Below are 26,603 nucleotides of genomic sequence, written 5' to 3'. Positions count from 1 at the left end.
TCATCCTCTCTTTGGGATAGCACATTCCAGGCACCCACCCGAAAGGACGGCCTCAGGTTAACCCAAGGAGACCGCAGTCTGGTGGACAACACCTCAGCACCACCCTGACACACACTACCACAATCTGACCCGGGAAGGTTACCCCGTGGTTTCCCTCCTATCATCAAAGATCGGGGTTACCGAAGGCTTTGCCTCAATCCTGTCATCCGGTGAGCTGTCCTGTGAAGGGCAGCTGCACAGGAGGTACTCCCACGGAGGGTTTTTTTGATTTGTTAATGCTTTTACAATGTCTTGTGGAATGAAGGGTTTTACGGTGGCCGGAGTGCAAAGCCTGCCACCAATCTCCTCATAAAAAGTAACCCAACTGTAGAAGGACTTCCACAGACACAGTTGGGCACAAGATATGGATGGCCGTTGGCTCACAATGAGCTCCTCCACCCTTTGACAGGTTTTGTTCTTCATCCTGCTGGGTGTCCATATCATTCACCCTCCTCACCAAGAAACTTGGTGGGGGAGACGGTTAAGTCGCCGACAAACCGACCATGGAACAGTTGAGTACAGGTTTACATGGTACCTGAAGCAAGTCACAGATCTAATTTGACCTGACCTGTCACTGTCAACCCACCTGGTGTTATTTCAACGGGTAGACAGCGGGTCAAACTCAAGACCCTAAGATCTGAAGCCAGCTACCTCAACCGTTAAGCTAACACTAGGCTTACAATATTTTGGTGAAAATCTGGATGTGGGTACGAGAAATAAAACAATTTTTAAAAGCGATTCTTCACCATTGAGATCGGGCCAAAAACGATAGATGGCACGATATCTCAAAAGGTTAAGTGGACGGATTCGGACGAAACTTGGTGGACAGGTTGGGTGTGTCACAAAGACCAATTGCTTCGATTTTGGTGAAGATCTGAATCGAGACTGGGATGAGAATGTATTTTTTGGCGATTCTTCACGATTGAGAGATAAGGCCAAAATTATATATATATATATATATATATATATATATATATATATATATATATATATATATATATATATATATATATATATATATATATATATATTGTTGTGGTTACCAAATTCGCAAACCACCATTCAGGTCCCTTAGGTGAGGTATCTCGGTAAGTACATGTGTAGTTAGGCCCGAACCCGTTGTCTAGTGGGAATACATGTCATTTATGCGAGCTGCGACTCTTCAGGATAGCCGTTTTTCTTTCACTATCTTTATTTTGGACCAACCGCCATGATTACCACCACAACCACAACATCAACCACCAACCACAACGCCGCTTCACCACAACCGCCACGACCTTCACGTCACACCTCGCAACCGTAGCATCGCCACCGTTCTTGCCCCGCTGTGGGTACCGGTGTTGGATTCGTGCAGAGCGCGCGTCGAACAGCGTGTACAAAATCACGGATTTTGTGCTTCAAAAACGGATCAAAAACGACACACGCCCACTTTTTGCCGTCCAATCGGTGAGCGAGGGGCGATTTGGCAAAATTTTGGCAAAAATACACAAAAGATGGATACAAATAGAAATGAAATGAAAAACGAAATGAACAAGCAAATGAATGAAGTGAAAACGACGATGGATGCGAATACACAGCAAATAAACGGAATGGAAGCAAACATGAAGGAAGAAATGAAAAAGTTCCGGGGTGAGACACAGAATATGGGCCGATGCCTGCAGGCGGGCATGAAGGCCGTTAGCAGGGAACTTAAAATGGCGACTCCACGTGTCGGAACGAACGAGCTGGGAGGGGGTGCAGCGGCTGACAGGCCCGCGGTGGAGGCGGGTAAGAAAATAATTCGGGAGACAAGAGACGAGGTGAAAGTAATTGCGAGGGAGAGAAAAGAACAATTAATACGGAGAGCAAGGATGAGGTACGCGGAGATCGTGAAAGAGCAAGGAGTGAAAAACAGGGAAGGACGGGAGCGACTTAAAGAGAAAGCAAGGTTGACCTACATAAAGATAAGGGAAAGACGCCAGAAAGAAGCGGAGACTAATAGACAGGAGGGAACAACAGAAATTTATAAATGTATAGAGACACGGGAGACAAAAAAAATAGAGAGACTGCACGATGAAGACGAGGTAAGTGACGCACACACACACGGAGGTAGTGGAGGATAATGGGGGTGAGCTCGCGGACCGTGCAGGGACCCGGTGCGAGCAGCGGGATAGCCTCCTCCAGGAACGAGGGGAGGGAGTCTGCCCCCTTGAGGCGAGTCACGACCAGGTGAGTTCGGTCGTGTTTTGCGAGGTTGAGGGGACGGGTGCTGTGGACGGGTGCACGGAGAGCTTGGGGGGTATAGAGGCCCCGGAGACCCTTGTGGGGACACAAATCCCCAGTGTGGTTGTCCCTGTGTGTGTGGTGCAAGGTGTGAGTGCGTCCCCGTGTGTGGAAGCGACCCCGTGTGTGAGTGGTGTGGTGGCGATGGTGCCAGAGTACGTGCTTCCCAGCACGCCGTGTGTGGATGAGGCACCGCGGGTGAGTGCCCTCGCGTGTGTGAGTGAGGCACCGCGGTTGAGTGCCCCCGCGTGTGTGGATGAGGCACCGCGGTTAAGTGCCTCCGCGTGTATGAGTGAGGCACGGTGTGTGGATGAGGCACAGCGGTTGAGTGCCCCCGCGTGTGTGAGTAGTATGGTTTGTGTGAGTAGTGAGGGACGCGTGAGTGAACGGCCGAATGCAAGGGAGACCGTGTGTGTGAGAGAGCGGTATGTGAGGGAGATGTCGGTTGGCATGCGGGAGCACGCAGCCGCGTCTCCCGGTGTGAATGTGATGGAGTGGACTGTGTGCGTCGTAACACGCAGGTATGCGTGTGTGGAATGGAGACGGAGACGGCGACAGAGGAGAGAAAGCCGAGTAGCGGCTGTAGTTGTTTCGGGGACCGTGCCGGGTTCACCCAGCAGTGAGCACGCGGTTCGTGCTCTGCAACGCACGAGACCGCCACGTGCTCGCTTGCGAGAGTGAAGTCCCGGTCTGGAAACGCACGCGGTGGATTTGCCGATCCCGCGGACGGACAAAGTTTAGGCAGGAAAACGGATTTGGACCGGACGGGTTCTCCACGCGATCGTGTGTGTTAAGCTCCAACGGGCAAAGCACATGTGTTCGCGTGGGGAACCCCTCGAGACGTGGGGCTTGTGTTTTTTTATGCGCACGGTGACGTCATGGCTGCACGTGGGGTTGGAATCCGGCAGGAGGGGTATCTCTGCCGGATGGTACCGTCCAAGGAGGGACGAGGTACACGTGCAGCTGCATGACGTCACGGACAGGTGCAAAGTGCGCGAGCTCTGAGTTGCCGCGCAGGTGCTGCGCATGGAAAAAAAAAAAAAAAAAAAGGCAAGCCTCACTTTCGGGTGCACAGGATTCCTGGGCAAGGGGTGAAAGACCCCCTTACCTGGGCACAGGATGGAAACTAGTTAGGGGGAAGGGTTAGCTTAGTTAGACCGACTTCATGGGGCAGGGGTAAGTCCTCATGGAGTCCGTGGAATGGATTAGTTAGAGGGATTGTAGCCAGATTTAGGTTGGGAAATAAAATGGGATTATTTTGGAGACAGTGACTGACAGTGAATGTGTAGAGGGGACGTAGTTTAGCTACGTAGGTTAAAAGGGAACGTGCTATAGTTTAAGGGACGACGTGGGAGCACGAGTTAGTTAGGGGAGGTAGTTAGAAGGATGGCAGAGTTCAGTGGTGTGTGTGTTGAAGAGTTGTTGGTGAGTTATGATGTGGAGACATGTTGAGTGAGTGAGGCCAGTGGGTCTGTGTGAGTGGAGCGAATGGGGAATGCATGGTGCGATGAGTGATTGGGGGGAGGAGTGACTCCCGCCCAAGGGACCCCGGGGTCAGTGTAGAGTGAGTTAGCTGGGTTAGTCAAATTGAAAAATGGAGGTCGTTTTGTTGTTGGTGGGAAAGTAGGCTCGAGACCCATTTGGAGGGGTGCAGGAGCCCTGTTGACGGGCTTGGGAGCGTGGCTGCGAAAGGTGAGTATCGCTGAGTGGGTACCCCGGGCACCAGGCTAGTCGGCCACGGTAGGCCATGGGCCCATGGGGGGCCGGGATAGAGTAGTGGGCACGGGTGCGCCTGCTTGGTGCGGGGGCCCGGGGCGCCATTAGCCGCGTGGGCAGTGTTGTGGGCACGGGTGACCCTCGGAAAGGGGCCCGGGAGGCCGGCCTGCCACGTGTGCGTTTCAGGGGAGGTGCCATGGGGGCACTCCCCGGTGTTAGGGAGCTGGTAGGCTCGGAGGCATTGTAGTGCCCGGGGTGCCATAGCGGGAGATTCGGCAGAGGGTCGTGCCTGCCAAAGGGAGCCACGTGTCCCAGCCAGGAGACCGTGTGAGGGCACGGAGAGAAAATTGGGGGGCGAGGCCCGAAATTGTGAGGACACCAACACAGGCGACGGGAATCTGGGTTGTTAGAACCAATAGTTTAAGCGAGAAGCGCTTGTTGAAAGCCCCGGGGTAGTTTAACAGTTAAATGGTTAGGGTAGATTAGGAGATGTACCCCTCCGCACCATCCATCCCCTCGCTGTCGTTGTGGGCCGCTGGACCCACTTGGTGTTAAGATCGCCGAACTCTGGGGAGGCCATTCTGAGGCTTCGTTGGGCCTCGACACAGGACGCTAGGTCAGGTCAGGTATGGGAGCATGTGCCAGAACAGCGCGTCGCTGCGTCCACTTTCCGCCGGTACTCCAGGGGCCTCCGTCTGGCCATCCCCCAGGCAGATGCCAGGCCCATCCCCATCTCCTTGAGATGATGGTCAACCTGCTGCAACCATGAGGCACGTGGTCGGCCCACTGGCCTCCTCCACTCATGAGACTCCCTCGCTGAGAGAATCTGGTGAGCAGGATCAGCGTCAGGAAAACGAGCCACATGTCCATACAGCCGCAGCTGACGCTCACGGACTATGCAGGTAACAAATCTCATCCGAGTCTCTCTCAGCAACCGCTCGTTGGACACAAAATCCGACCAGCGATAGCCAAGGATTCTCCGAAGAGACCTGGTACCAAAGGAATTAAGTCTCCGTCTCAGATCCTTGGTCAAAGTCCAAGTCTCGCACCCATAGAGCAAGACTGGAAGTACCAAGGACCTGAAGACTCGGACTTTCGTCCTCCCGCACAGGTACCGGCAGCGCCACACCCCATGATCCAGTGAATCCATGACTCCCCAGGCCCGACCCAGACGTCTATTGACCTCCGGCTCACAACCTGCGGAGACATGAATATCACTGCCAAGGTAAGTGAATCTATCCACGACCTCAACATCCTCACCACAAACAGACACAGACAGGACAGCAGCATCCAAGATGTCACCGAAAGCCTGGATCTTTGTTTTGACCCAAGAAATCCGTAATCCCAACGGCTCCGACTCCTCATTCAGCACCTCGAGGGCCCCCAAGAGGATGTCTAAAGTCTCCGCAAAGATGACTGCATCATCTGCAAAATCAAGGTCCGAGATCTTGACATTGCCAAACGATGCACCGCAACTTGATCTCTCCGACATCCTCCCAAATATCCAGTCCATACAAGTGCTGAAAAGTGTGGGGGCAAGTACACATCCCTGACGAACTCCAGTAACAACTGGAAATAAGTCAGAGGCGGTACCACCACACTTCACAGCACTCTCAGTACCAGAGTAGAGTTCAGACATCAGATCGATCAGTTTCGGTGGCACCCCACGAAGACCAAGAATCCTCCAGAGGACATCCCGATTCACTGAATCGAACGCTTTACAGAGATCAACATAGGCTGCAAGCAGCCCCTGCCGAAACTCTCGTCTGCGTTCAGTGAGGACACGAAGAGCAAGGATACGGTCAATCGTTGACCTCTTTGGTGTAAAGCCTGACTGCTCTGGACGCTGGTGCTCAAGCAGATGGTGGCGAACCCTATCAAGAATTATCCGAGCAAAGACCTTGCCCGGCACTGAGAGCAGCGTCACCCCTCGGTAGTTGTTGCAGTCTTGGCGATCACCCTTCCCTTTCCAGAGAGGGACAACAAGGCCCCTCTTCCAGTCAGTTGGGATGATGCCTGTGTTCCAGGCAGAGCACAAAACTGCATGCAATGACACGAGTGCAGCATTTCCACCAGCCTTGAGAAGTTCAGCATGGATGCCACAGATCCCTGGAGCTTGGCCCCGTTTCAACTGGTTCACCGCAGCCCGTGTTTCCACAAGCGATGGTGGACCACAGTTGATTCGAGGGTCAGCAACAGGGATTGTAACACCCTTGACGTCCAACTCGACAGCTGGGGGATCAGCCTGGTACAACCGCTCAAAGTAACCGGCCCAGCGGGCCTTCACTTCAGACTCCTCTGTCAAGAGCCTACCACTCTCTGCTCGAACTGCAGTGCTCCGAGGGATGGGCTTGGATGAACGTAATGCGCGAATTCCCCTGTAAGCGGGACGAGAATCACCTGTCCACAGGTGATGCTCTACCCCCTCACAGATTCCTCGCACATAGGCCTCCTTGTCCACCCTCAGTGCACGTACAGTTTTACGCCTCAGCTCCCTGAACAGCTCAGCTCTGCCATTCAGCCTGGCCCTGCGACTCTGGTCAATGGTATCCAGTGTCCCTTGAGAGACAAAATTCTTCTTGCCCTGCGGTGAACTCCAAGGCATCCACCGGCAACATCAAGGACGGTGGTCTTGAAGGTGCTCCACAACTCTTCAGGACCCCCTAAAGCACCCAGACCCCCCAAGTGTCCACTCAGCCTGTTCGCAAACTCCTCAGCTACTCTCTCATCCCTGAGCTTGGCAACATCCAGCCTAGGCTGGGATGGTACCATTCTCCAGGATTTAAGGTGCAGCTTTAGAGTTGCTACAACAAGCCTGTGGTCAGTATTGAGGAACTGAGCACTCCGGTAGACCCTGCAGTTCTGGATCATCCTCCAACGACCGTCAATGAGGACATGGTCAATCTCCTTTGCCACACCGCCAGCGTTGGAATACCAAGTCCAGCGATGAGCTTGCGGGCGCTGAAACCATGAACCAGCCACCCTAAGTCCATGACTTCTTGCAAAGTCAAGGAACTTAGTGCTATTCTGGTTCATAGTTCCTGACCCATGGGGACCAACACACACCTCATAACCATCCCTATCAGTTCCAGTCGATGCATTGAAATCCCCCAAGACTAGAAGTGTATCTCGTCTGGGGCACTGATCAACCACAGACTCGAGTGTGGCGTAGAATGCATCCTTCACGGTAAGATCACTCGCCTCAGTCGGAGCATAAATAGAGACCAGGGAAATGACACCCTAAGGAGTGACGAATCCTTAATCTCATAATACGCTCGTTGACCGGTGTTACCTCAATTATCATTGGGGTCAGCTTATTGGCCACAGCTACAGCAACTCCTTGGGTATGGTAACCATCAGAGCGACCAGACCAATAGTAGGTGTAACCACCCACCATTATCTCGCCGCAATCCGGTCTCCGAACCTCAGAGAGAGCTGCAATCCCGATGTCCAAACGCTTGAGCTCAGATGATAACAGAGACAGGTGATCATCCTCTCTTAGGGATAGGACATTCCAGGCACCCACCCGAAGGGGACCGCCTCAGGTTAACCCAAGGAGACCGCCGTCTGGTGGACGACACCTCAAGCACCACTCCGACACACTCTCCCGCAATCTGACCCAGGGATGTTACCCCGTGGTTTCCTCCTATCAAAGATTGGGGGTCCCGAAGGCTTTGCCCCAATCCCATCATCCGGTGAGCTGCCCTGCGAAGGGAAGCTGCACAGGAGGTACTCCCACGGAGTGGGTTTTCAGATTTTTTTTGCGTTTTGCGTTTTGCGGAATGAAGCGTTTTACGGTGGCTGGAGTGCAAATCCTGCCACCAACCTCCTAATAAGAAGTAACCCAACTGCAGGAGGACGTCCGCAGACACAGTTGGGCACTAGATATGGATGGCCGTTGGCTCACAAGGAGCTCCTCCGCCCTTTGACAGGTTTTGTTTTTAATCCTGCTGGGTGTCCATATCCAAACACCCTCCTCACCAGAAAACCTGGTGGGGGAGACGGTTTAGTCGCCGACAACCCGACCATGGAACAGGTTAGTACAGGTTTACATGGTACCTGTAGCAGGTCACAGATCGAACCTGACCTGACATGGGTCAGGACCATGACCTGACAGGACGCTAGCTCTCCCTTGTTCCCCTCCGGGAAGGGAACGTAGGGGTTGGGAGAAGGCTAGGTGACAGAATAGGTTAGCCGAACAAGGACGATAAAGGGGGTTAGGGGACGATTTATAGTGGGGAAGTAAAAATAAAAACAATAAAAAAATAAGTTGGGGCTAAATTGGGGTTTGACAAATTAAGGGAGTGGGTATGTACAGTGACAGGCAAAGGCGATAGGTTGGGAGGGAGACAGGTAGGTAGGTCCGAGCCCGCCCTCCAAGTGGCCAGCACCACCGCACTCCCTCCACCAACCTCCATTGAACGGCAAAGGCTGGCCAACTTCATCGGCTGGCCGTGTTTTGCTTCAGGGCGGAGGCCGGCCAAGTTCATCGGCAGCTGTGTGCTGCAAGGCCTGTGCCGGCCAGTTCATCTGCTGGCTGTTTTTCTTCGAGGCCTGTGCCGGCCAGTTCATCTGCTGGCTGTTTTTCTTCGAGGCCTGTGCCGGCCAGTTCATCTGCCGGCTGTGTTTGCCTGCAACGGTCTTCTTCTGCGGGCTGTGTTTGCCTGCAGCGGCCTTCTTCTGCGGGCTGTGTTTGCCTGCAGCGGCCTTCTTCTGCGGGCTGTGTGTTGCCTGCACCTTTGCCATGCCATGCCCACTGCCCATGTTCACCAGCCCCGTTCAATTTTTGCTTTGCCCCCCCTGTTCATTTCCATGTGCGCCAGGATCCGCAAGGCAACAGTTTGCAAGCTGCGAGAACTGCCCTGTTGGCAGCTACAACACGGGCCTGCAGTGGCGGCCCGTGCACCGTGTTTGCGTTCACTGCATTCAGTTCAAACCGTTCATGCATCCATTCGTTGTGCTCATTGCGTGTGCCACTTGAGCTGGCACGGAGACTGCGTTTGTGCAGCCCATGCACCGTTGTGGTTCACTGCGTTCAGTTCAAAAGGGAAGGCCTTGGACTGCGTGTGAGCAGCCAGCCACGTTCCCTGTCACCTGCATTGTTTTGAGCCAGAGACTGCATGTGGGCAGCCTGGCTCCCTGCTAACTGCTTTCTTTTTGCAGAGTTCAATGATCCTGGGCCATGGTTTAGTGTAAAATTTGTAAGTTAAGGTTAAGATGTACTGTAAATATGAGTGCGCCCCCGGCATGTCTGTCTAGCGCCGGCAATTTTATTTAAGTCGTCCGTGTGAGTGAGTTTGTTTAGGTAGTTACGCAGCCCTCAGGTTATTTATTTTGGGGACACGAATACCATGAATGTCGCACTCAGGGATCCGTAGGTAAAATGTACTAGGGGAAAACTACACATGATGGCACACGAAAATTTGACGACTCGGGACGAGTCTGTAAAAAGGGAAGGGGGTAGTGTTGTGGTTACCAAATTCGCAAACCACCATTCAGGTCCCTTAGGTGAGGTATCTCGGTAAGTACATGTGTAGTTAGGCCCGAACCCGTTGTCTAGTGGGAATACATGTCATTTATGCGAGCTGCGACTCTTCAGGATAGCCGTTTTTCTTTCACTATCTTTATTTTGGACCAACCGCCATGATTACCACCACAACCACAACATCAACCACCAACCACAACGCCGCTTCACCACAACCGCCACGACCTTCACGTCACACCTCGCAACCGTAGCATCGCCACCGTTCTTGCCCCGCTGTGGGTACCGGTGTTGGATTCGTGCAGAGCGCGCGTCGAACAGCGTGTACAAAATCACGGATTTTGTGCTTCAAAAACGGATCAAAACCGACACACGCCCACTTTTTGCCGTCCAATCGGTGAGCGAGGGGCGATTTGGCCCCGCCTCCAGAACGATCGATATATGCAAATTTGTGGATCAAAAAGCCTTCACGCCCACTTTTTCTCGGGCCAATGGGGAGCGAGGTGAAAGGTCAAAGGGAGGGGGTCAAAGGCGAAGTTACGGGGGGATAAAAGGACGGTGTTCGTCAGTCAGAAAAGGAGAACGAGAACGAGAAGGAGTCGGAACGAAAAGGAGAACGAGAACGAAAAGGAGAACGAGAACGAAAAGGAGAACGAGAACGAGAAGGAGTCGGAACGAGAAGGAGTCGGAACGAAAAGGAGAACGAGAACGAGAAGGAGTCGGAACGAGAAGGAGTCGGAACGAAAAGGAGAACGAGAACGAGAAGGAGTCGAAACGAGAAGGGGGAGAACGAGAACGAGAACGAGAAGGAGTCGGAACGGAGGGGACGAGTGTGGAAGTCTGGAGCCCGAAGCCTGCAGTGGCTGGAGAAGCTGAAGAGAGTCGGACGAGGGGGTGCTCGCGTCGGTGCCGGGAGCTGCACGCCCGAGGGAGGCCGGCAGCGCGACCTGGCCGAGGTGGAGACGCACACCAGGGATAATAAAGATCCTCTATACCCCGAGCATCAGCAACCCCCTCCTGTTTCCCCCCGCGCTGAGATAGTGCGACCAAGGGGGCCCCGTTCCCACCCCCTACCAGACACCGTCCACGAGGCCCGCGGGTTGCGGGGCCATCGCCGCTCCGCGTCTCATCACCAGACGGGTAGGCCCGACCCGGTCTCGGCCTCAGGCCTGCCTCATTCTTGAGGGGATTTCTTTTCCTTGGTTTTGGGTATGTGTTGTCGGCGCCGTCTGTGAAGTAGAATTGTATAAGTGTTGCCGTGTGCTCGGTAGTCGGTATTAGCTCTGCACTGTGTTTTCACTTTTATATTTGCTTTTTGTGTAAATGGAATTGTGTTTTCTTTTTTGTGTGTGCTTTTGGTGGAATTGTATTTGTGTGCTTTCCGTTCGTCGCGAATAAATGTGCTTTATTGTTGAACTGTTCTCCCGCTTCGCTTCGTCTTTTCTCCCATTGAATCCCCATCTTGCTTCACGTAAAGGGTTGGTAGTGGGCTGAATACGCCCGATAATTAATCGAACCGTCGAGGTCGACGATAACACCGCTCGGTTATTCTGATAGTACGGAACGGGTCGCTTAAGTGGCCCGTGTCCGAAGTCGACCTGCGGTGAGGTGCGATCGCCCGGTCTACCCTCCGCATGGGTACTTAGGTAGGTCGAATTTGGCGAGCAACCCTATCCCACGCGGGGGCTGATTGGCTCGATCGCGGTGAGACCGAAAGGTCCACCCGTGACTGGTTCCCGGCGTTAGTCCGAGAGGGTCACGACTGGATTGTCCGTCCGGTGGGCGACGTGCCGCGATTCGAGTTACGTGGCCGTCGCACGCCGGCGGGCGCGAAGACCGCAACAATATATATATATATATATATATATATATATATATATATATATATATATATATATATATATATATATATATATATATATATATATATATATATATATATCGGAAGACATTTCAAAACGTTGTGGATGGGTTATGACAAAACTTGGTGGATGGGTTGGGTAGGTGATGACGAGGACAAGCTGATTCGATTTTTGTTCAGGTCCTGATGCAGATCCGGCCTATCATTGGGTACAACACGTAAACTGTTCAGCCTGGTGGAGGTATGTGCTCTACCGAGTGCCGTTCTCGTTTTATCATGCATTACTCCAGAAACATACCTCCTCATTGCCACCAACCTCTCCCTCCAACGTCGAACCCAGGTACTTGAATTTTCCCACCTGATTGATTTAATTCCCTGTCTGCCCGATACCAATAAGCCATATCCTCTCTTCCCTCTCACCATTGGCATTTATTTACACCTGCCTTTCCAAGATTTGTCCTCCCTCCTAACTCATTTAATGTACCATATTCTTCCTCAGCCAAATATCCCATAAATACACTTTATGAGGTTCATCATGCTGTTCCTCGACATGGCATAAACCCCAATACCTTCAACACTTGCTCCACTACTTCAATAACCGGGTAAGTCCCACACCCCACAACATCAGGAGGATAGTCCCACTGCATTCTCATAGACAGACACTCGGTTACTTTCCTGCTGATCATTTGGTATCCTCTGCTCCCATGTCTGAATCAACAACTGCCAAAGTGAGTCCACTCCTGGGTCCTCCATATCCTCAAACGTCTCTCCATGACCATCAGCGATGGTCCACGAGCTTTCCCTCGAGCTGCGACACCTCTTTGTGGTGATCAAAAATACCATCATCAAAGAACATTAAATTACTCTTTTCGTAGCAAAAGACAGTTTTATGTACCAATGTGTTCGGAAATCTCCAGGTGCGCATTTACGTGTGTGTGTGTGTGTGTGTGTGTGTGTGTGTGTGTGTGTGTGTGTGTGTGTGTGTGTGTGTGTGTGTGTGTGTGTGTGTGTGTGTGTGTGTGTGTGTGTGTGTGTGTGTGCACGCACTACGTCAAATGAAGGATCTCACCGATCCAGGTCGCGTTCATCAATACCGATGGGATTGGGGGGGTGGGAAAAGGGTGCCTTGGAAATTGCACGGAAGCCATTTTCTTATTGCATTCATCGAAAGCCTTGAAGAACAAAGTTCGACGTCATAAATATCTCGCACAACGACAAGGACATTATGAAAATGGGGGTAGAGTCAGAGGGCACATGACGCTGCAAGGAATTCAGAAGGAAATGATGGATAATGTGGAGGACGAAGACCAAAAATAAAACCAGCCAACAGTTTCTGAACGGCAGGTTAAAAATAGAATCCGGGATGCGATTGATGGAGGGAGAAGCAACGCCGTTTATAGCCCCCAGGACTGCCTCGGGTTGGAAAGGTGGGGGTCGATGACGCACGAGCCGCGCGCGTGCCCACGCAATACAATGCGCTTTCACTGGAGGTGGGGAGCGGGGCTGCAGGCAGAGATCGCTGCCAAGAGGGTAAGGGATGGAAGGGGGAGGGCGGGCAGGTCGAAAGAGAGGCTGCGGGAATGGGGGAAAAAAAAACAGATAAATTGGCGGGAATCAGGGGTGCGTGTTTGGGGTGGGGCCAAGCGCAATTATACTCTGAGCTTTTAGGGTTAGCACAAGTTGGGGGTAAAGGGTAGGACGTAAGGGCACCATGTACACGAGGTCGCACTCGGTGTGCAATGCTCGCTCTTTGGCTTGATGCGCTCAAGAGCTCCAGAGGAGATTCCCATCTCCACATCTCGTGAAAGGGGGGGTCCCTCATCTGATCCCCCAGCTCCCAACCTCCGTCCAACACCCCTGACACCAAGCGGGGATACCGGGATCTACAAAAAAAAAAAAAAAAAAAAAAAAAAAAAGAGACCACAACGTGCATCGTTCGCACGATCATGACTATGAATGACGAGGTTAGCCGTTGGATCAGTAAGACAGTTTCAACGGCTAAACAAATCAAACAAATTAAATAAATAAAGGGATTCCCAAAAAAGAACCAATTCCCCCCTCCGACGGTCCGCATTCTTCTTTCCAAACAGTCACCATCCTGTAAAGAGCCAAAAAGCCGTTTTGAAGCATGACCAATTGGTTCATCCCGAGGAACACACGTCATTAGGTGCCGCGGCGGAGATTCAGAGGGAGCAAGAGAGGGGAGGAGAAGCTGAATGGCGGCTCGAGCGTGCGCAATGAGCGAGCCATGAATGGACGGGCTCGTGCGTTCATTCTTAAAAAAAATTATCCGAGCGCTCCACGTGCACACCATTCGGATCCATTCGGCCGCTCATCTTTTTCCCCCTCTGTCTGCGTGGAAAAAAAAAATGAATAAAAACGCTGGAGAAAGAACAGCTAAATGCACAATTTCAGGAAACGCTACGGCTCATGCTACTGCCTGGGTACGAGGGGAGGTGGAAGGAGGGGGAAAAAGGAGTGCGGATGGTTTGGGGGGGGGGTGCAGAAAGGGAGGGGTGCGGGAGCAGAGTTAAAAATAGCAAACGAGGACCCGCAAGCTCTGAACAGCTCCGTGAGTCAAAGAACCACAGACATGGATGGAGCGTCCATAAAGCACTTGAGAACGATGCAGGAGATGCCGGCTTCGGGACCCCCAGGATGGTCAAGTCCGGAGGGCCGGACGCCGACCGATGGCATCAAGTGCTCCACCGACCACAAGAGTGATGCCGGGGGAGATGAGAAAATGGATCAACGCATGCAGGTAAGATGATCATTGTCCGTCCATATCCATCCGGCATTCCAGGAGTGTCAGCACGTCCCGAAAATATCTGGGGCTTCCCCCTGCATGTTCATTGTAATGATGCTCGGTGTGCATCGCGTGGGGAGTTCCGCACGAGGACCCAGATCCCCCCCCAAATGATTCTGGGTCAGCTCCCCCCGGAGATAAAGCGTTCGATTGATGAGGCTCCGCGAAGTGAAGCGCGGATAAAGCGACCTCATCATGGATCAACAATGAACACAACGGTAAACAATGCATGGGCATTACAAGAATGTCGTGCTATGAACTCGCACTCGGACTTGTCCCCACAAGAACCCCTCCCAATCCACCCCCTCCTTCAGTGCTTCGCTTCCCTGAAGGACAGCATACTCATTGATGCAACACCTTGCCTGTAAAGTACCAGGATGACCATGAAGGTCTACAATTTGGTCTTGAATCGAACCCAGATGGTGTTCTTGGAAGACTTTGGCAAAAACCTTTGACAGTTTGACGTCACAAGTAGGGGGGGGGAGGGGGCTAGTTGGGGGACAATTTTTTTATATACATAGATGAGGCTCATGGAAAAGCTTGAACAGAACGGATCAGGATGCAACATGAAACTAGGAGGGCACTCGGTAGAGGGCATACCTCCGCTACACAATGCCTGATCCATGAGAACATATCTCGCTCAATACATTTTTAGATCCTCGTGGAGGATCTCTAAGTCTTACTCACGTTGTTGTTCATCTTGTTCTTGTGGACTTTTTTGTTTCACAACCTACAGTTTTCATCGAAACTTCCTGAAACTTGGCATATATATGTAGAAATACCCTGCGCAGACAGTAACCATCTCCGATTTTGAAAATTCCTCCGAGGAAAAAAAGTTATGACGTCAAAATATCTCCGCTAATGGAAATCGCCGAAAAAAGTATCTCCGAAACTAGGCAAGCTTTTTGAATTCTGTTTGCGGGAATCGAACAGGGCATTAGCAGAGATGAATGACCGCACATTATGATACATCACTATGACGTCATATAAATTTTATGACGTCATTCCTATTTTTAGATCCTTGTGGAGGATCTCTAAGTCTTACTTGCGTTGTTCTTGTGGACTTTTTTGTTTCACAGCATACAGTTTTCATCGAAACTTCCTGAAACTTGGCATATATATGTAGAAATACCCTGCGCAGACAGTAACCATCTCCGATTTTGAAAATTCCTCCGAGGAAAAAAAGTTATGACGTCAAAATATCTCCGCTAATGGAAATCGCCGAAAAAAGTATCTCCGAAACTAGGCAAGCTTTTTGAATTCTGTTTGCGGGAATCGAACAGGGCATTAGCAGAGATGAATGACCGCACATTATGATACATCACTATGACGTCATATAAATTTTATGACGTCATTCCTATTTTTAGATCCTTGTGGAGGATCTCTAAGTCTTACTTGCGTTGTTCTTGTGGACTTTTTTGTTTCACAGCCTACAGTTTTCATCAAAACTTCCTGAAACTCGGCATATATATGTAAACATACCCTGCGCAGACAGTAACCATCTCCGATTTTGAAAATTCCTCCTAGAAAAAAAAAGTTATGACGTCAAAATATCTCCGTGAATGGAAATCGCCTGAAAGATTATCTCCGAAACGAGGCAAGCTTTTTGAATTCTGTTTGCGGGAATCGAACGGGGCATTAGCAGAGATGAATTACCGCACATATGATACATCACTATGACGTCATATCAATTTTTATGTCATTCCTATTTTTTGGCATTTTTTGTTTCACAACCGAGTTTTCATCGGATCTTCGTGAAACTTGCCATGTATATGCAGGAAGCCCACGCGCAGGCAGTAACCATCTCCGATTTTGGAAATTCTTCCTCGAAAAAAAATTGACGTCATAATATCGCCACTAATGGAAATCGCCTATACCATTATCTCCGAAACTAGGCAAGCTGTTTGAATTTTGTTCGCGGGAATCAAGCCGGGCATTAGCACAGATAATTTATCGCAAACCTGATGCATCACAATGACGTCATATTCGTTTTTATGACGTCATCGTTAAGAGGACAAGGATCTTAGCTCATTTGAGCTTGTTGAAATACCATGCTCCACATCGTTTTTGGCCCCATCTCTCATTGGTGAAGAATCACTTTTTAAAAATGAAATAATTCTCGTATCCAGATCTAGATCCGGATCTTCACCAAAATCAAAGCAATTCTTCCTTGTCACACACCCAGCCTGCCCACAAAATTTCATCCGGATCCCTACACAAGTTTTTGAGATATCCTGCACACAGACACACAGACAAACAGACAGAAAGGGGTGAAAACATAACCTCCTTCACCTTCGGTGGCAGAGGTAACAAGAAACAGCAGAAAGAGAATGGGGAAAATGTCAACAGCAGGGAGGAGGGAGAAAATAGACACGAGACAGACAAACAAGGGACGCAGGTAACAATGAGGGGTAGGGGATAATGCAAGGGCGGACAAGATGGATAAAGAAACAAAATGTTGGAGTGGGGAGAAGGGGGTGTAAAAAAAGATCATGGTTTTGGATGGGGGGATGACTTGAGATGGTGGTGAACAGCCATCTTGGAGACTTGGAGAAGGAATGAGACTGAAGAGGATGTGGAAGTTTGTTCCACAGGTTGGAAAAAAAAAAGCGGAACAAATGAGTAGTGGTGAGCAGTGAGCAGTAAGTCTGGATTTATTGAGTTTTATGAGGAGTGGGTTGCTGGGGGACTGCATGCGTCCTGCAAGTACACGGTGGGGCAAAGGAGGAGGGGGGGGGGACACAAAGCATGGAGACTGCAGATGGTGCAAAAACAGAAAGGAGGCAGAAGAAGAACACAGAGACCCACTGACCTGTCAGCAATGGCCAGGGGAGGGGCCCCCAGCAATGCAATGACTCAGCTTCTTCGCAAGATTCCAATGACCTTGAAAGCCTTTGTTTCCATGGTGTCAAGTTGATTAAGATGTGAGGCAGGGGAGCCAGCCCAGAGTGGAGAGCAGTACTCCATCAAGCTGCAGATAAAAGCCTTGCAGGTGAAAGAGTTCAGGTGTGCCTCGGAAGGATTTTGCATGACGGAGGATGCCCAGTCAGTGAAAGGCTTTGGATGCTCACTTTGAAACATGGCTTGCCTAAGGGAGATCATGGCTGAGAGTGAGACCCAAGAGTTCGAGTGATTGAACCTCTTCGAGAGGGTTGTTCAGAAAGTCGGTGAGAGTGTTTGCGGTACGGTTTTTTTCAGAGAAAGAGAATGTGTGTGTGGTACTTCTCATCATTAAAAAAAAGACATATTCCATCTGTTTGACCAATTTGAGATTTTATCAATGTCTGAAGAGAGGGAAGAGGTTGCTCTCCGTCTGTCTGTCTGTCTGTCTGTCTGAAGGATGAGGGATGCCATGGCAGAGGATGGAGTCAAAGAGATGAAGAGGATTTTCCAGAGAGATCACTGATTAAGATTAGGAAAAGGATGGGGCCTAGAACAATGCCTTTGGGCACTCCAGCCTTGACACAGAGATTAGAAGAAAGAATTCTGTTGAGTCACATGTTGACTCTGAGAATAGAGGAAGTAAGCAAGCCATGTGCGGAGTTCACCTTGGATGCCATAGGCAGAGAGTTTGGAGAGCAAGGCGGGACACCAGACTGTATCGAAAGCTCGAGATATGTCGCGAGAGACGGCCCTGACCTCATTTCTGATATCGAGGGTCTCGATCCATTGTTGGCGGGGAGTAAAAGCAGCACGACAAGGAAGAGTGACCTGGTTTGAATCTAAATTGATGATTTGAGATAAGGCTGTTGGAGAAAAGGAATTGGAGTTGAGGAGACAGTTCACACGATCTCGTATCTTGTCAGCAGGTAATGACACCATGGTATCAAGCATATCAAAACCTTGCATGAACGCAAATGATCCAATTTGAGTTTATACACGAGGAGCACGATGCGCAAACTGACAAAGTGAAGAACTGTTTGCAACTGGGTCGCTCCAAAAGCAAAAAAAAAAGAAAAAAGGATTTTGAAATCCAAAAGCAACACCAATTCGTATAGCTGCTCCATAAGCAAAGACAAAGTGTGATGTCTCGACCACAAAGCAGTCTTCTGATCCAGCCGAAAACCACTCAGTGGTCAAAAGGTTCGACCTTCCTTCGCTTTGCTTATCGAGCAGCTGTAAAAGTTGGTGGCATCTTCAGTTTTGAAAAGCAATTTCAGCTTTGACGATTTGTTGAGCACGATGGCATTTTCAGGACCACTTTTTGGACAGGCTGAAGACGGGGGAAAATGGACCTCACCCCTAATAAAGTGGAGAAGAAGAAGAAGAAAAACAAGAAGAAGAAGAACAAAAACAAGAAGAAGAAGAAGAATAATAACAAGAAGAACAGGAAGAAGAACAAGAACAAGAACAAGAAGAACAAGAACAGCAATCAGAGATTGCAAATCCTCACCAGGACTTCTTTTGAGTGGTGTATTTTTTTATAGGTTTTAGGGTAAATCCAATATGGCTACCAAAACATGTGACCAATGACATCATATGTGTGAACCTTTTGTTCCTCGTGGACACGCAGTGGTACGTGTAAAGTTTCACCTTGATCTGTTCAGCCACTTCAGAGAAGAAGGTTTTTAAAAAAAAATAATTATTATTTGTAAACAATATAACTGCTGAATCATGTGACCGATGATGTCATTAATTTTTTTTGTGTGTGGACCATTTTATCCCTGAATGACCCTCAAAAATTTTCATACCGATTGGATGAAGTGCTATACATAAGCAATTATGACGTTATAACGAGGGCATCGATGATGTCATTTAAAAAAAAAAATAATCACACTCATTCCACATGAGGAGTACTTGCCGTGTGCAAAGTTTAAATTTTTTCCTTGGTGCAGTTTCAGAGATACAGAGGTCCAAAGTTTTTCCGTTTTTTCCAATATGGCTGTCACACCACGTGACTTATGACATCATTATCATTAAAAAAAAAATTCTACATGAGTAGTCACACCACTGGTGACAATTACGTCTCAATCCGATAAGCGGTTGCAGAGAAAAAACATGAAAGTTCTGTGCGGACAAACAAACAAAGAAAGGCAGACAAGATACCCCAGTAATCTGCAATCCACAGCCTTTGGTGTTACAGAAAAGTCTGTTTCGCAAAACCGCAGGTCTCAACTAATCCACTGCATTTCCAACACAGAGTTCCCCAACGGCTCACATGCTCTGCTACACTCAAGTGGTCAACTTCCCCTTCCAATCATGCGTGCTCTTCTGAAGACCCCCTTGGCTACGCAGATCCTGTCTACGAGAAAGTGTTAATCACCAAGAGTCTTCGCTCTTCAGGGAAATGTCAATGCATCACAGCAACCGTCAATTTAATTAGGAAGATTGGTCTGACCTACAGTCAGCAATGTATTCTCCAAAAAAATGGTTCACTACCTCAATTTTCAACAGCAACAGACTTAATTATAATAATGTTCTCCGCCCTTCATCAGTTCAAGACTTTAATTATAGCGGCTGTCGTGCCAACAACCTTCCCATCGCTGGTATAATGATTCGTGCCTCAAAACAACATTCGAGCAGCAGATTTTTCTTCTGCAGAGCAAATGCCACGAATGGATCTCATACTCTCTCAATCAAGTTTGAAATCTCTGCTTCTGGTCCTCACACATGCCAAAGCCAAACATCATGCTCACTTAATGTCTCATGCTTCAGGTGTCTCACCATCCACAAAAAAAACTTTAACGTAGTTAGTCGAGTTCATCACTGGTACATGCATTTCACCGATTACACTTTTGGACAGTTATGACGGACACTGTTCATGCCAATGATGAACATCAATTATGTTTGTTCAAATGGCCGAGGTCCCAAATACTTTCCTTCCTGCACACGAGTGCATTCACCTCCGTCCAGCATTCAAGCTTCCCGAATATCAAAATGGAGAAATCCTGAAAATAAATAAATAAATAAATAAAAATCACGATTCTTCCACAGAGTCTCAAACCGATGACTCTCATCCGGTCATTCATATGACTGAGTACTACTGTTACTGTGTTTCCAAATATTTTCTTGAGGTCTGCTTGCATTGTTGCCAAATGTTATCCTAATTCATGAAGGTGTCAAAACTGACACACTCAAGTACAGTCTGATGAGCCTTCTTCCCATAAAGTCAAATAAGATCAAGAGAATCGTTGCAGCAGATCGCAAGACTCAATTTTGCCAACACTGATCAGTTTGGCTTCTCTCTATCCAAGTCATTCCACCTTGAACGTTCTGATTGGATGACATGTCAAGAAGGGGATGGGTGCCCCCAATCTAAACGAGAATTCAGGTGCACCACCGAAGAATTCAATAGATCGGAAAGCATGACTGTGTCAGTTGGTGGCATCCAATGTACTTTCCTGTGGACTAGTCATCAGACTGTCTCTGCTCACAAGCAGCAGGATTCATTGCTTAGCATTCTCTCCAATGATGGACCTTTCAAAACTGGACCCCTCAAAGCTAGCAATCCTGGTCATGGTAGACATCGATGATCTCTCTTCCTTACTGGAAAACCCAATGCAATTACTTTGAAGATGACTACTCCATGAAGTAGTCGTCTTCACACTTCGACCAGACAGACGACAACAGCATCCCTCTCTGCTGGTCTTTCGAAAATTGGCAACTCATCAACCTACCTGGAATAGATCCTTTGATGTATGAAAGTCCCACACTCCACTTTCCCTACATAAAGACCAACTGAAAAATCCCCCAAACTATTTCTATGGTAAGCCTCTGGGAAAGGTCCAGTCTCTGAAGCTCCCAGGTCTCAGTCAGCAATAACCTGTCCTCGGCAAATATGTCCACGACCCTCCGAAACCAGTTGCCGCCTTCAAATTTGCTGCAGTCGTGGCCAAAACTATTGGCACCCTTGCACTTTTTTCAAATAATGCACAATTTCTTCCAGAAAATTGTTGAGATTAAAAAAAATCTTTTGGTGCCCACATGTTGTATTTCTTTGGTTTGCAGTGGAACAAAACAAAAAAGCTGAAAAAAAAATTCATAAATCTCAGCTTATTCCACACAGAAATCCTAAAATGGTCCAGACAATATTATTGGCACCTTTTGAAGTTGTTAGAAATAATCAGATTTCAAGCAGGTGATTCTACTTTACTTTGGAAATGAACTCACCTGTGATGAGTTGTATGTGCCTGCAATGTTAAAAAACAAAATAAACAAGAGTGAAAGTGAGCACAATATACGCCCAAACAAGAAGGTATATAGAGAATTGTGCTACTACATGGAAAACAGTATCCTGGTTGCCATGGCAACCACTTTAGATGACGAACGTATGTCGCGACACACCGTCTCCACAGTCTGTACCTATGTACCAAATATGAAACGTGAAAGTTGAAAACTTTGGGAGTTAGAGTGCGGACAGGAACGGATGGAAAATATCATCCTTGTTGCCATGGCAACCACTTTAGATGACGAACGTATGCCGCGACACACCGTCTCCACAGTCTGTACCTATGTACCAAATATGAAACGTGAAAGTTGAAAACTTTGGGAGTTAGAGTGCAGACAGGAACGGACGGACGGACGACCGGTATCACATAATACGCCCCGATATATACATCGGGCATAGAATAAAAAAAATCACTCATTCAACCAGTTTGAATAGAGAAAAAGAGTCATTCTGCTATTTTGTGTCACTGTGTGTATCGCAATGAGCATGGCGAAAAGAAAGAAAACCAGAGAATTGTCTGAGGCAGTCACACACAAGATTGTAGCCAAGCATGGACAATCTCAAGGCTTCAAGTCCATCTCCAGAGACCTTGATGTTCCTGTGTCCACCGTACGTAATGTTATCAAGAAGCTTAAGGCCCATGGCACTCGAGCCAACCTCTCTGGACGGGAACGCAAGAGAAAGCTTGATCAAAGATTACAGCAAAGGATTGTTAGAATGGTGGAGAAAGCACCTCGATCAACTGCCAAACAGGTTCAAGCTGACTTTCAGACACAAGGTACGACAGTTTCAACTCACACCATCCGTCGCCAACTCGATGAAAGGGGGTTCTATGGTAGGAGACCCAGGAGGACCGCACTGCTGAGAGAGAGACATAAGAAAGCCCGACTGTAATTTTCGAAAACACACCCGAATCAGCCAAAATCCTTCTGGGAGAATGTCCTGTGGGCAGATGACACCAAATTAGAGGTGTTTGGAAAAGTACATCATCTCTATGTTTACAGAAAACAAAATGAAGTCTTCAAAGAAAAGAACACCTTCCATAGTCAAACATGGAGGAGGTTCAGTGATGTTTTGGAGGATGCTGTGCTGCCTCTGGCACTGGGTGCCTTGAGTGTGCATGAGATCATGAAATCAGGAGATTACCAAGGAAGCATTTTGGAGCACAATCTTTACCCCAGTGTCAGAAAGCTGGGTCTCCGTCAAAGGTCATGGGTCTTGCAGCAGGACAACAAACTTAAAAAGCACCCAGGAATGGTTCAAGACACAACTCCGGATTGTTCTGAAGTGGCCAGCAATGAGTCCAGATCAAAATCCCATTGAACACCTGTGGGGAGATCTGAAAACAGCAATTTGGAGAAGGCACCCTTCAAATCTGGGAGAAATGGAGCAGTTTGCACAACTGCTCAACTGCAGATTGAGCCAAACTACCAGTAGCGAGGTGAAAGAAGCTTATTCATGGCTATAGGAAGCACTTGACTGCAGTCATTTTATCCAAAGGCCACACTGTGCTACCAGATATTAAGTCTCGGGTGTCAATAATTAATTTTATCAATGCCATTTATTTGTATTTTCCGATTTAAAAGAATATATTGAGTTTTAAATCAAAAACAAAGGTTCTGTAATATTAACAGTGAAATAAAGAATTGTGGAGACTAAATACTTTTGTCAATTTCAACTTATTTTTCAAGAAAATTGACTTGTTTGAAGAAGGAAAAAAAAAAAAAAAGTGCAAGGGTGCTCATATTTTTGGCCACGACTGTACAGATGATGCCACAACTTTGAAAGAAAAAGAAAAACACATGGTTCCGCATCCCTCCTGCAGAATTCTACAAATCGGTGGACTCTATGCCACAGTGCATACAGGCCGTACATGGTCGTCCAACGCCCCATTAAATGACTTTACGTTCACGTTTCCATTTTTTTTTTCTCGTCCACTCCCTTTATATCTTCATATGAAAATAAATTACTTCTCCATATACACTTCCACTATCATCTCCTATGCTTTAATAATTGGAATTTTCACCTGCAGACATCACATGGTGTCGTCAAAGTGATTCACTTGCAACATATTACTCGTATAAAAACCTGATTTAAAAATAAAATAAAATGAAATACCTGCAGAGGCTTTTGGAAAGTGTGCCACAAAACAAAATAGCTGCGATATCATCGTACTGAAATCGCTGCCTGACTGTCCGACTGTCCGACATATTACAGTCGTTACACATCCAATTTCAAACACACTTGACAGAGGGACGAGGGGTCACACGATGGAGGTTGTCGCAACTTCATCTGCCCTCATCCCCAAAGAGGGGGGGGGGAGGTCCACCTTGGAAAAACTGTTAAGGTGCATAGATATGTTATTGTGCTATTTTGTGGGACACACTTACAGGAAGAAAAAAAATAATGGTAACCACAAACTATTCAGTCAATTCTGTTCAACACAAGATTACCTTTTTAAAGTCGCTACCATTGTTTACCATGAAACTGAAAGAAATGTGGAGGAAACCCGACATCCTTCAGGCGTTCTATGCTTATTACATGCCCCACAGACTAGCAGACTCGAAGTCTCGACTTGATCGGCCTCCAGGTAGGCTGCTAACTCGGCCACAATAATGTTTAGCAAATGAAGGTGCTTGAATGAGACTTCACCTTCATCCATTGCCTATCATATTTTTCTGGCAACCAGATTCGATTCTGGCCATTAGGTTATATCTGGACAGTATATGGATTGCTTTTAACTTGTATCTTAGGGCGTCACGTGATTTCTCCTGACCATAACTTCAAGTGGGGCATGCGATAATTGCCAACACCTTTATGGCCCAAATATGACTTTTATTTGACACAAAAACCCATTCCTAACAGTCACTAGCATTATAGAACACTTGCCTGAGGGAAATTTGGAGAACATTCAACAACAACAAAAAAAAAAAAATATATATATATATATATATATATATATATATATATATATATATTTATATATATATATATATATATATATATATATATATATATATATATATATATATATATATTTATATATATATATACACTGTCTATGTTTTTCATCACAAATTAATCCATTACGATGATAATGGCATAAAAATAATATTAATGTTATTACAAAATAATAATCTTACCATAATGGAGCAAAACCACGATGTTACCGAAATTTCCAACTTCACATGAAGCGGACACTTGCACCTTCATGCCATGTGGTGATCACAACTACCAAGCCATTTAAGAAGAGATAGTGCGACACATGGACAGACATAAACAGACAGACGGATGAGAGGAGGGGGGGGAAGAAAAAAAAATAAAATAAAATAAAATCGCTCATAGAGTGACACTTGGCAAAACAGAACAAAGTAGTGGTTCAATTCACTGGAATTATATGCAAATGCTCTTCAAATATCAAGTCAATCAGATGAAAATTGACAATTTTAGAAATTTGGCCTATGTTGACCAATGTTGACCTTTTCACCAATGTCGACCGAAAAAATAGGTGGTTGAATTCAGTGACCTGGTATGCCAACAGTTTCCAAATTTCAAGTCAATCAGAACAAAATTGAGGATTTTAGGAACAATTCAAAAATTTGGCCTATTTTGGGTTGACCTTTTGACCGATGATAACCTCAAAAGTAATATAGGTGGTTGAATTCACTGACCCGATCTGCAAATCCTGTTCAAATTTCAAGTCAATCGGATGATATTTGAGGATTTTAGAAAATTCGGCTCAAATTGGCCTGTTGGCCAAAATAGACCTTTTCGGTCGACCTAATTTTATGAAACTTCAATGCAGGACCATCGCAGGGTCAGTGATATTAATCTCTGAAAATTTCAGAATGATCGGTTGAGTGATTTGGGCTGGAGGTGAGCGGACAGACAAATGAAAAAAACAAAAAAAAACACTCAAAGAGTGACACTTGGCAAAACAGCACAAAGTAGATAGTCAGCCTCTGCCAGGTGGAACTGCTCACGTTTTATATCCCACGAATGGGCTGGATCCGAACCAAAATCCAATCCGCTTGCTCTTGTCATCTATTCAACTCATCCACCTTGTTTTGTCACAACTCGTCCCCAACTTTTTGAGATATCGTGATATATTTAGTTTTTGGCCCTATCTATCAATTTTAGAAATTAGGCCTGTGTTGACCTTTTGACCTTCAAATTAATGGGTAGTTGAATTCAGCCACCTGACATGAAAATAAAATGTTTTTCAAATTTCAACTCGATCGGATGAAAATTAAGGATTTTTAAAATTTGGCCCAATGTTGACCTTTTGGTCTATGTTGAACTTTTCACCTTGGGTAACCACAAAAATAAACGGTGGTTGAATAAAGTGACATATGTAAATCCTTTTCGAATATCAACTCAATCGGATGAGAATTGAGGATTTAGAAAATTTGGCCCAAATTGGCCTTTTTGGCATATTTTGACCTTTTGGCCGATGGTTACCTCAAGGTGAATTGGTGATTGAATTCAGCGACCTTACATGAAAATGCTCTTCAAATTTCAAGTCAATCGGGTCAAAATTGAGGATTTCAGAAAATTTGGCCCAAATCGACCTGTGTAGACCTTTTTGCCGAGGTTCACCTCAAAATTTATAGGCGGTTGAATGCATTGATCTAATAAGTAATTCCTTTTCGAGTTTCAGATCAATCGGATGAAAACAGGATTTTAGGAAATTTAGCCCTATTTGGCCCAAATTGGCCTTTTGACCGATGTTGATCTCAATATTAATAGGTGGTTGGATTCAGCTACCTGATGTGCAAATGGTCTTAAAATTTCAAGTCAATCGGATGAAAATTAAGGATTTGAGAAAAATTTAATAATTTGACCAATGTTGGGTTGACCTTATGGCCCATGTTAACCTCAAAAGTAATCGGTGGTTTAATCCATCGACCTGACATGCAAATCCTGTTCAAATTTCAAGTCAATCGGAAGAAGGTTAAGAATTTTCGAAAATGTGGCTCAAATTGGCCGACTGGCCTATTCAGACCTGTTTGGTTGACCGAATTTTATGAAACTTCAATGCGGGACCGTCGCAGGGTCGGTAAAATTAATCTCCGAAAATTTCAAAACGGTTGGTTGAGCGGTTTGGGCTGGAGGCGAGCGGTCAGACAAACAAACGAACAGGCCGAAAAAAAAAGGGAGTTTTTTTGGTTAAGTAACAAATTTAAAAAGTAGAAATAAAAAAAAACTCAGAGCAACACTTGGCCAAACAGAACAGCACTCTGTAGGGCACATAACTCCGGCAGGTGAA

At 47.2% G+C, this 26,603-nt stretch overlaps 2 protein-coding genes across 7 annotated transcripts in view; one reads left to right on the top strand and one right to left on the bottom strand.

The window, feature by feature from the left end:
* The window catches only part of HSD17B12 (hydroxysteroid 17-beta dehydrogenase 12), a 103,455-nt gene that overhangs the window by 69,906 nt on the left and 6,946 nt on the right, over positions 1-26,603 (bottom strand). Inside the window, exon 2 of one of the 3 annotated variants that reach the window (XM_085886626.1) lies at positions 22,133-22,276. The exons of the other annotated variants lie outside the window; for them this stretch is intronic. Coding sequence (XP_085742752.1) covers positions 22,133-22,276 — 144 coding nt within the window. The remainder of the gene's footprint in view (positions 1-22,132; positions 22,277-26,603) is intronic. 3 annotated transcript variants of the gene reach the window in all.
* LOC147025557 (uncharacterized) overlaps positions 13,896-26,603 on the top strand; it is a 180,610-nt gene continuing 167,902 nt past the window's right edge. For all 4 annotated transcript variants that reach the window (XR_015059571.1, XR_015059570.1, XR_015059569.1 and 1 more), the window contains exon 1: positions 13,896-14,121. Coding sequence is in view for 1 of the 4 variants with exons in the window: in XM_085886629.1 (XP_085742755.1) it covers positions 14,051-14,121 (71 nt within the window). In the remaining 3 variants the exon portion in view is untranslated. The remainder of the gene's footprint in view (positions 14,122-26,603) is intronic.

Source organism: Eptatretus burgeri, chromosome 6, assembly GCF_056783735.1.
Source record: "Eptatretus burgeri isolate ZD-2024b chromosome 6, Ebu_testis_v1, whole genome shotgun sequence".
NCBI classification, from domain to species: Eukaryota; Metazoa; Chordata; class Myxini; order Myxiniformes; family Myxinidae; genus Eptatretus; species Eptatretus burgeri.
This window is presented reverse-complemented; position numbering and strand designations above follow the sequence as displayed.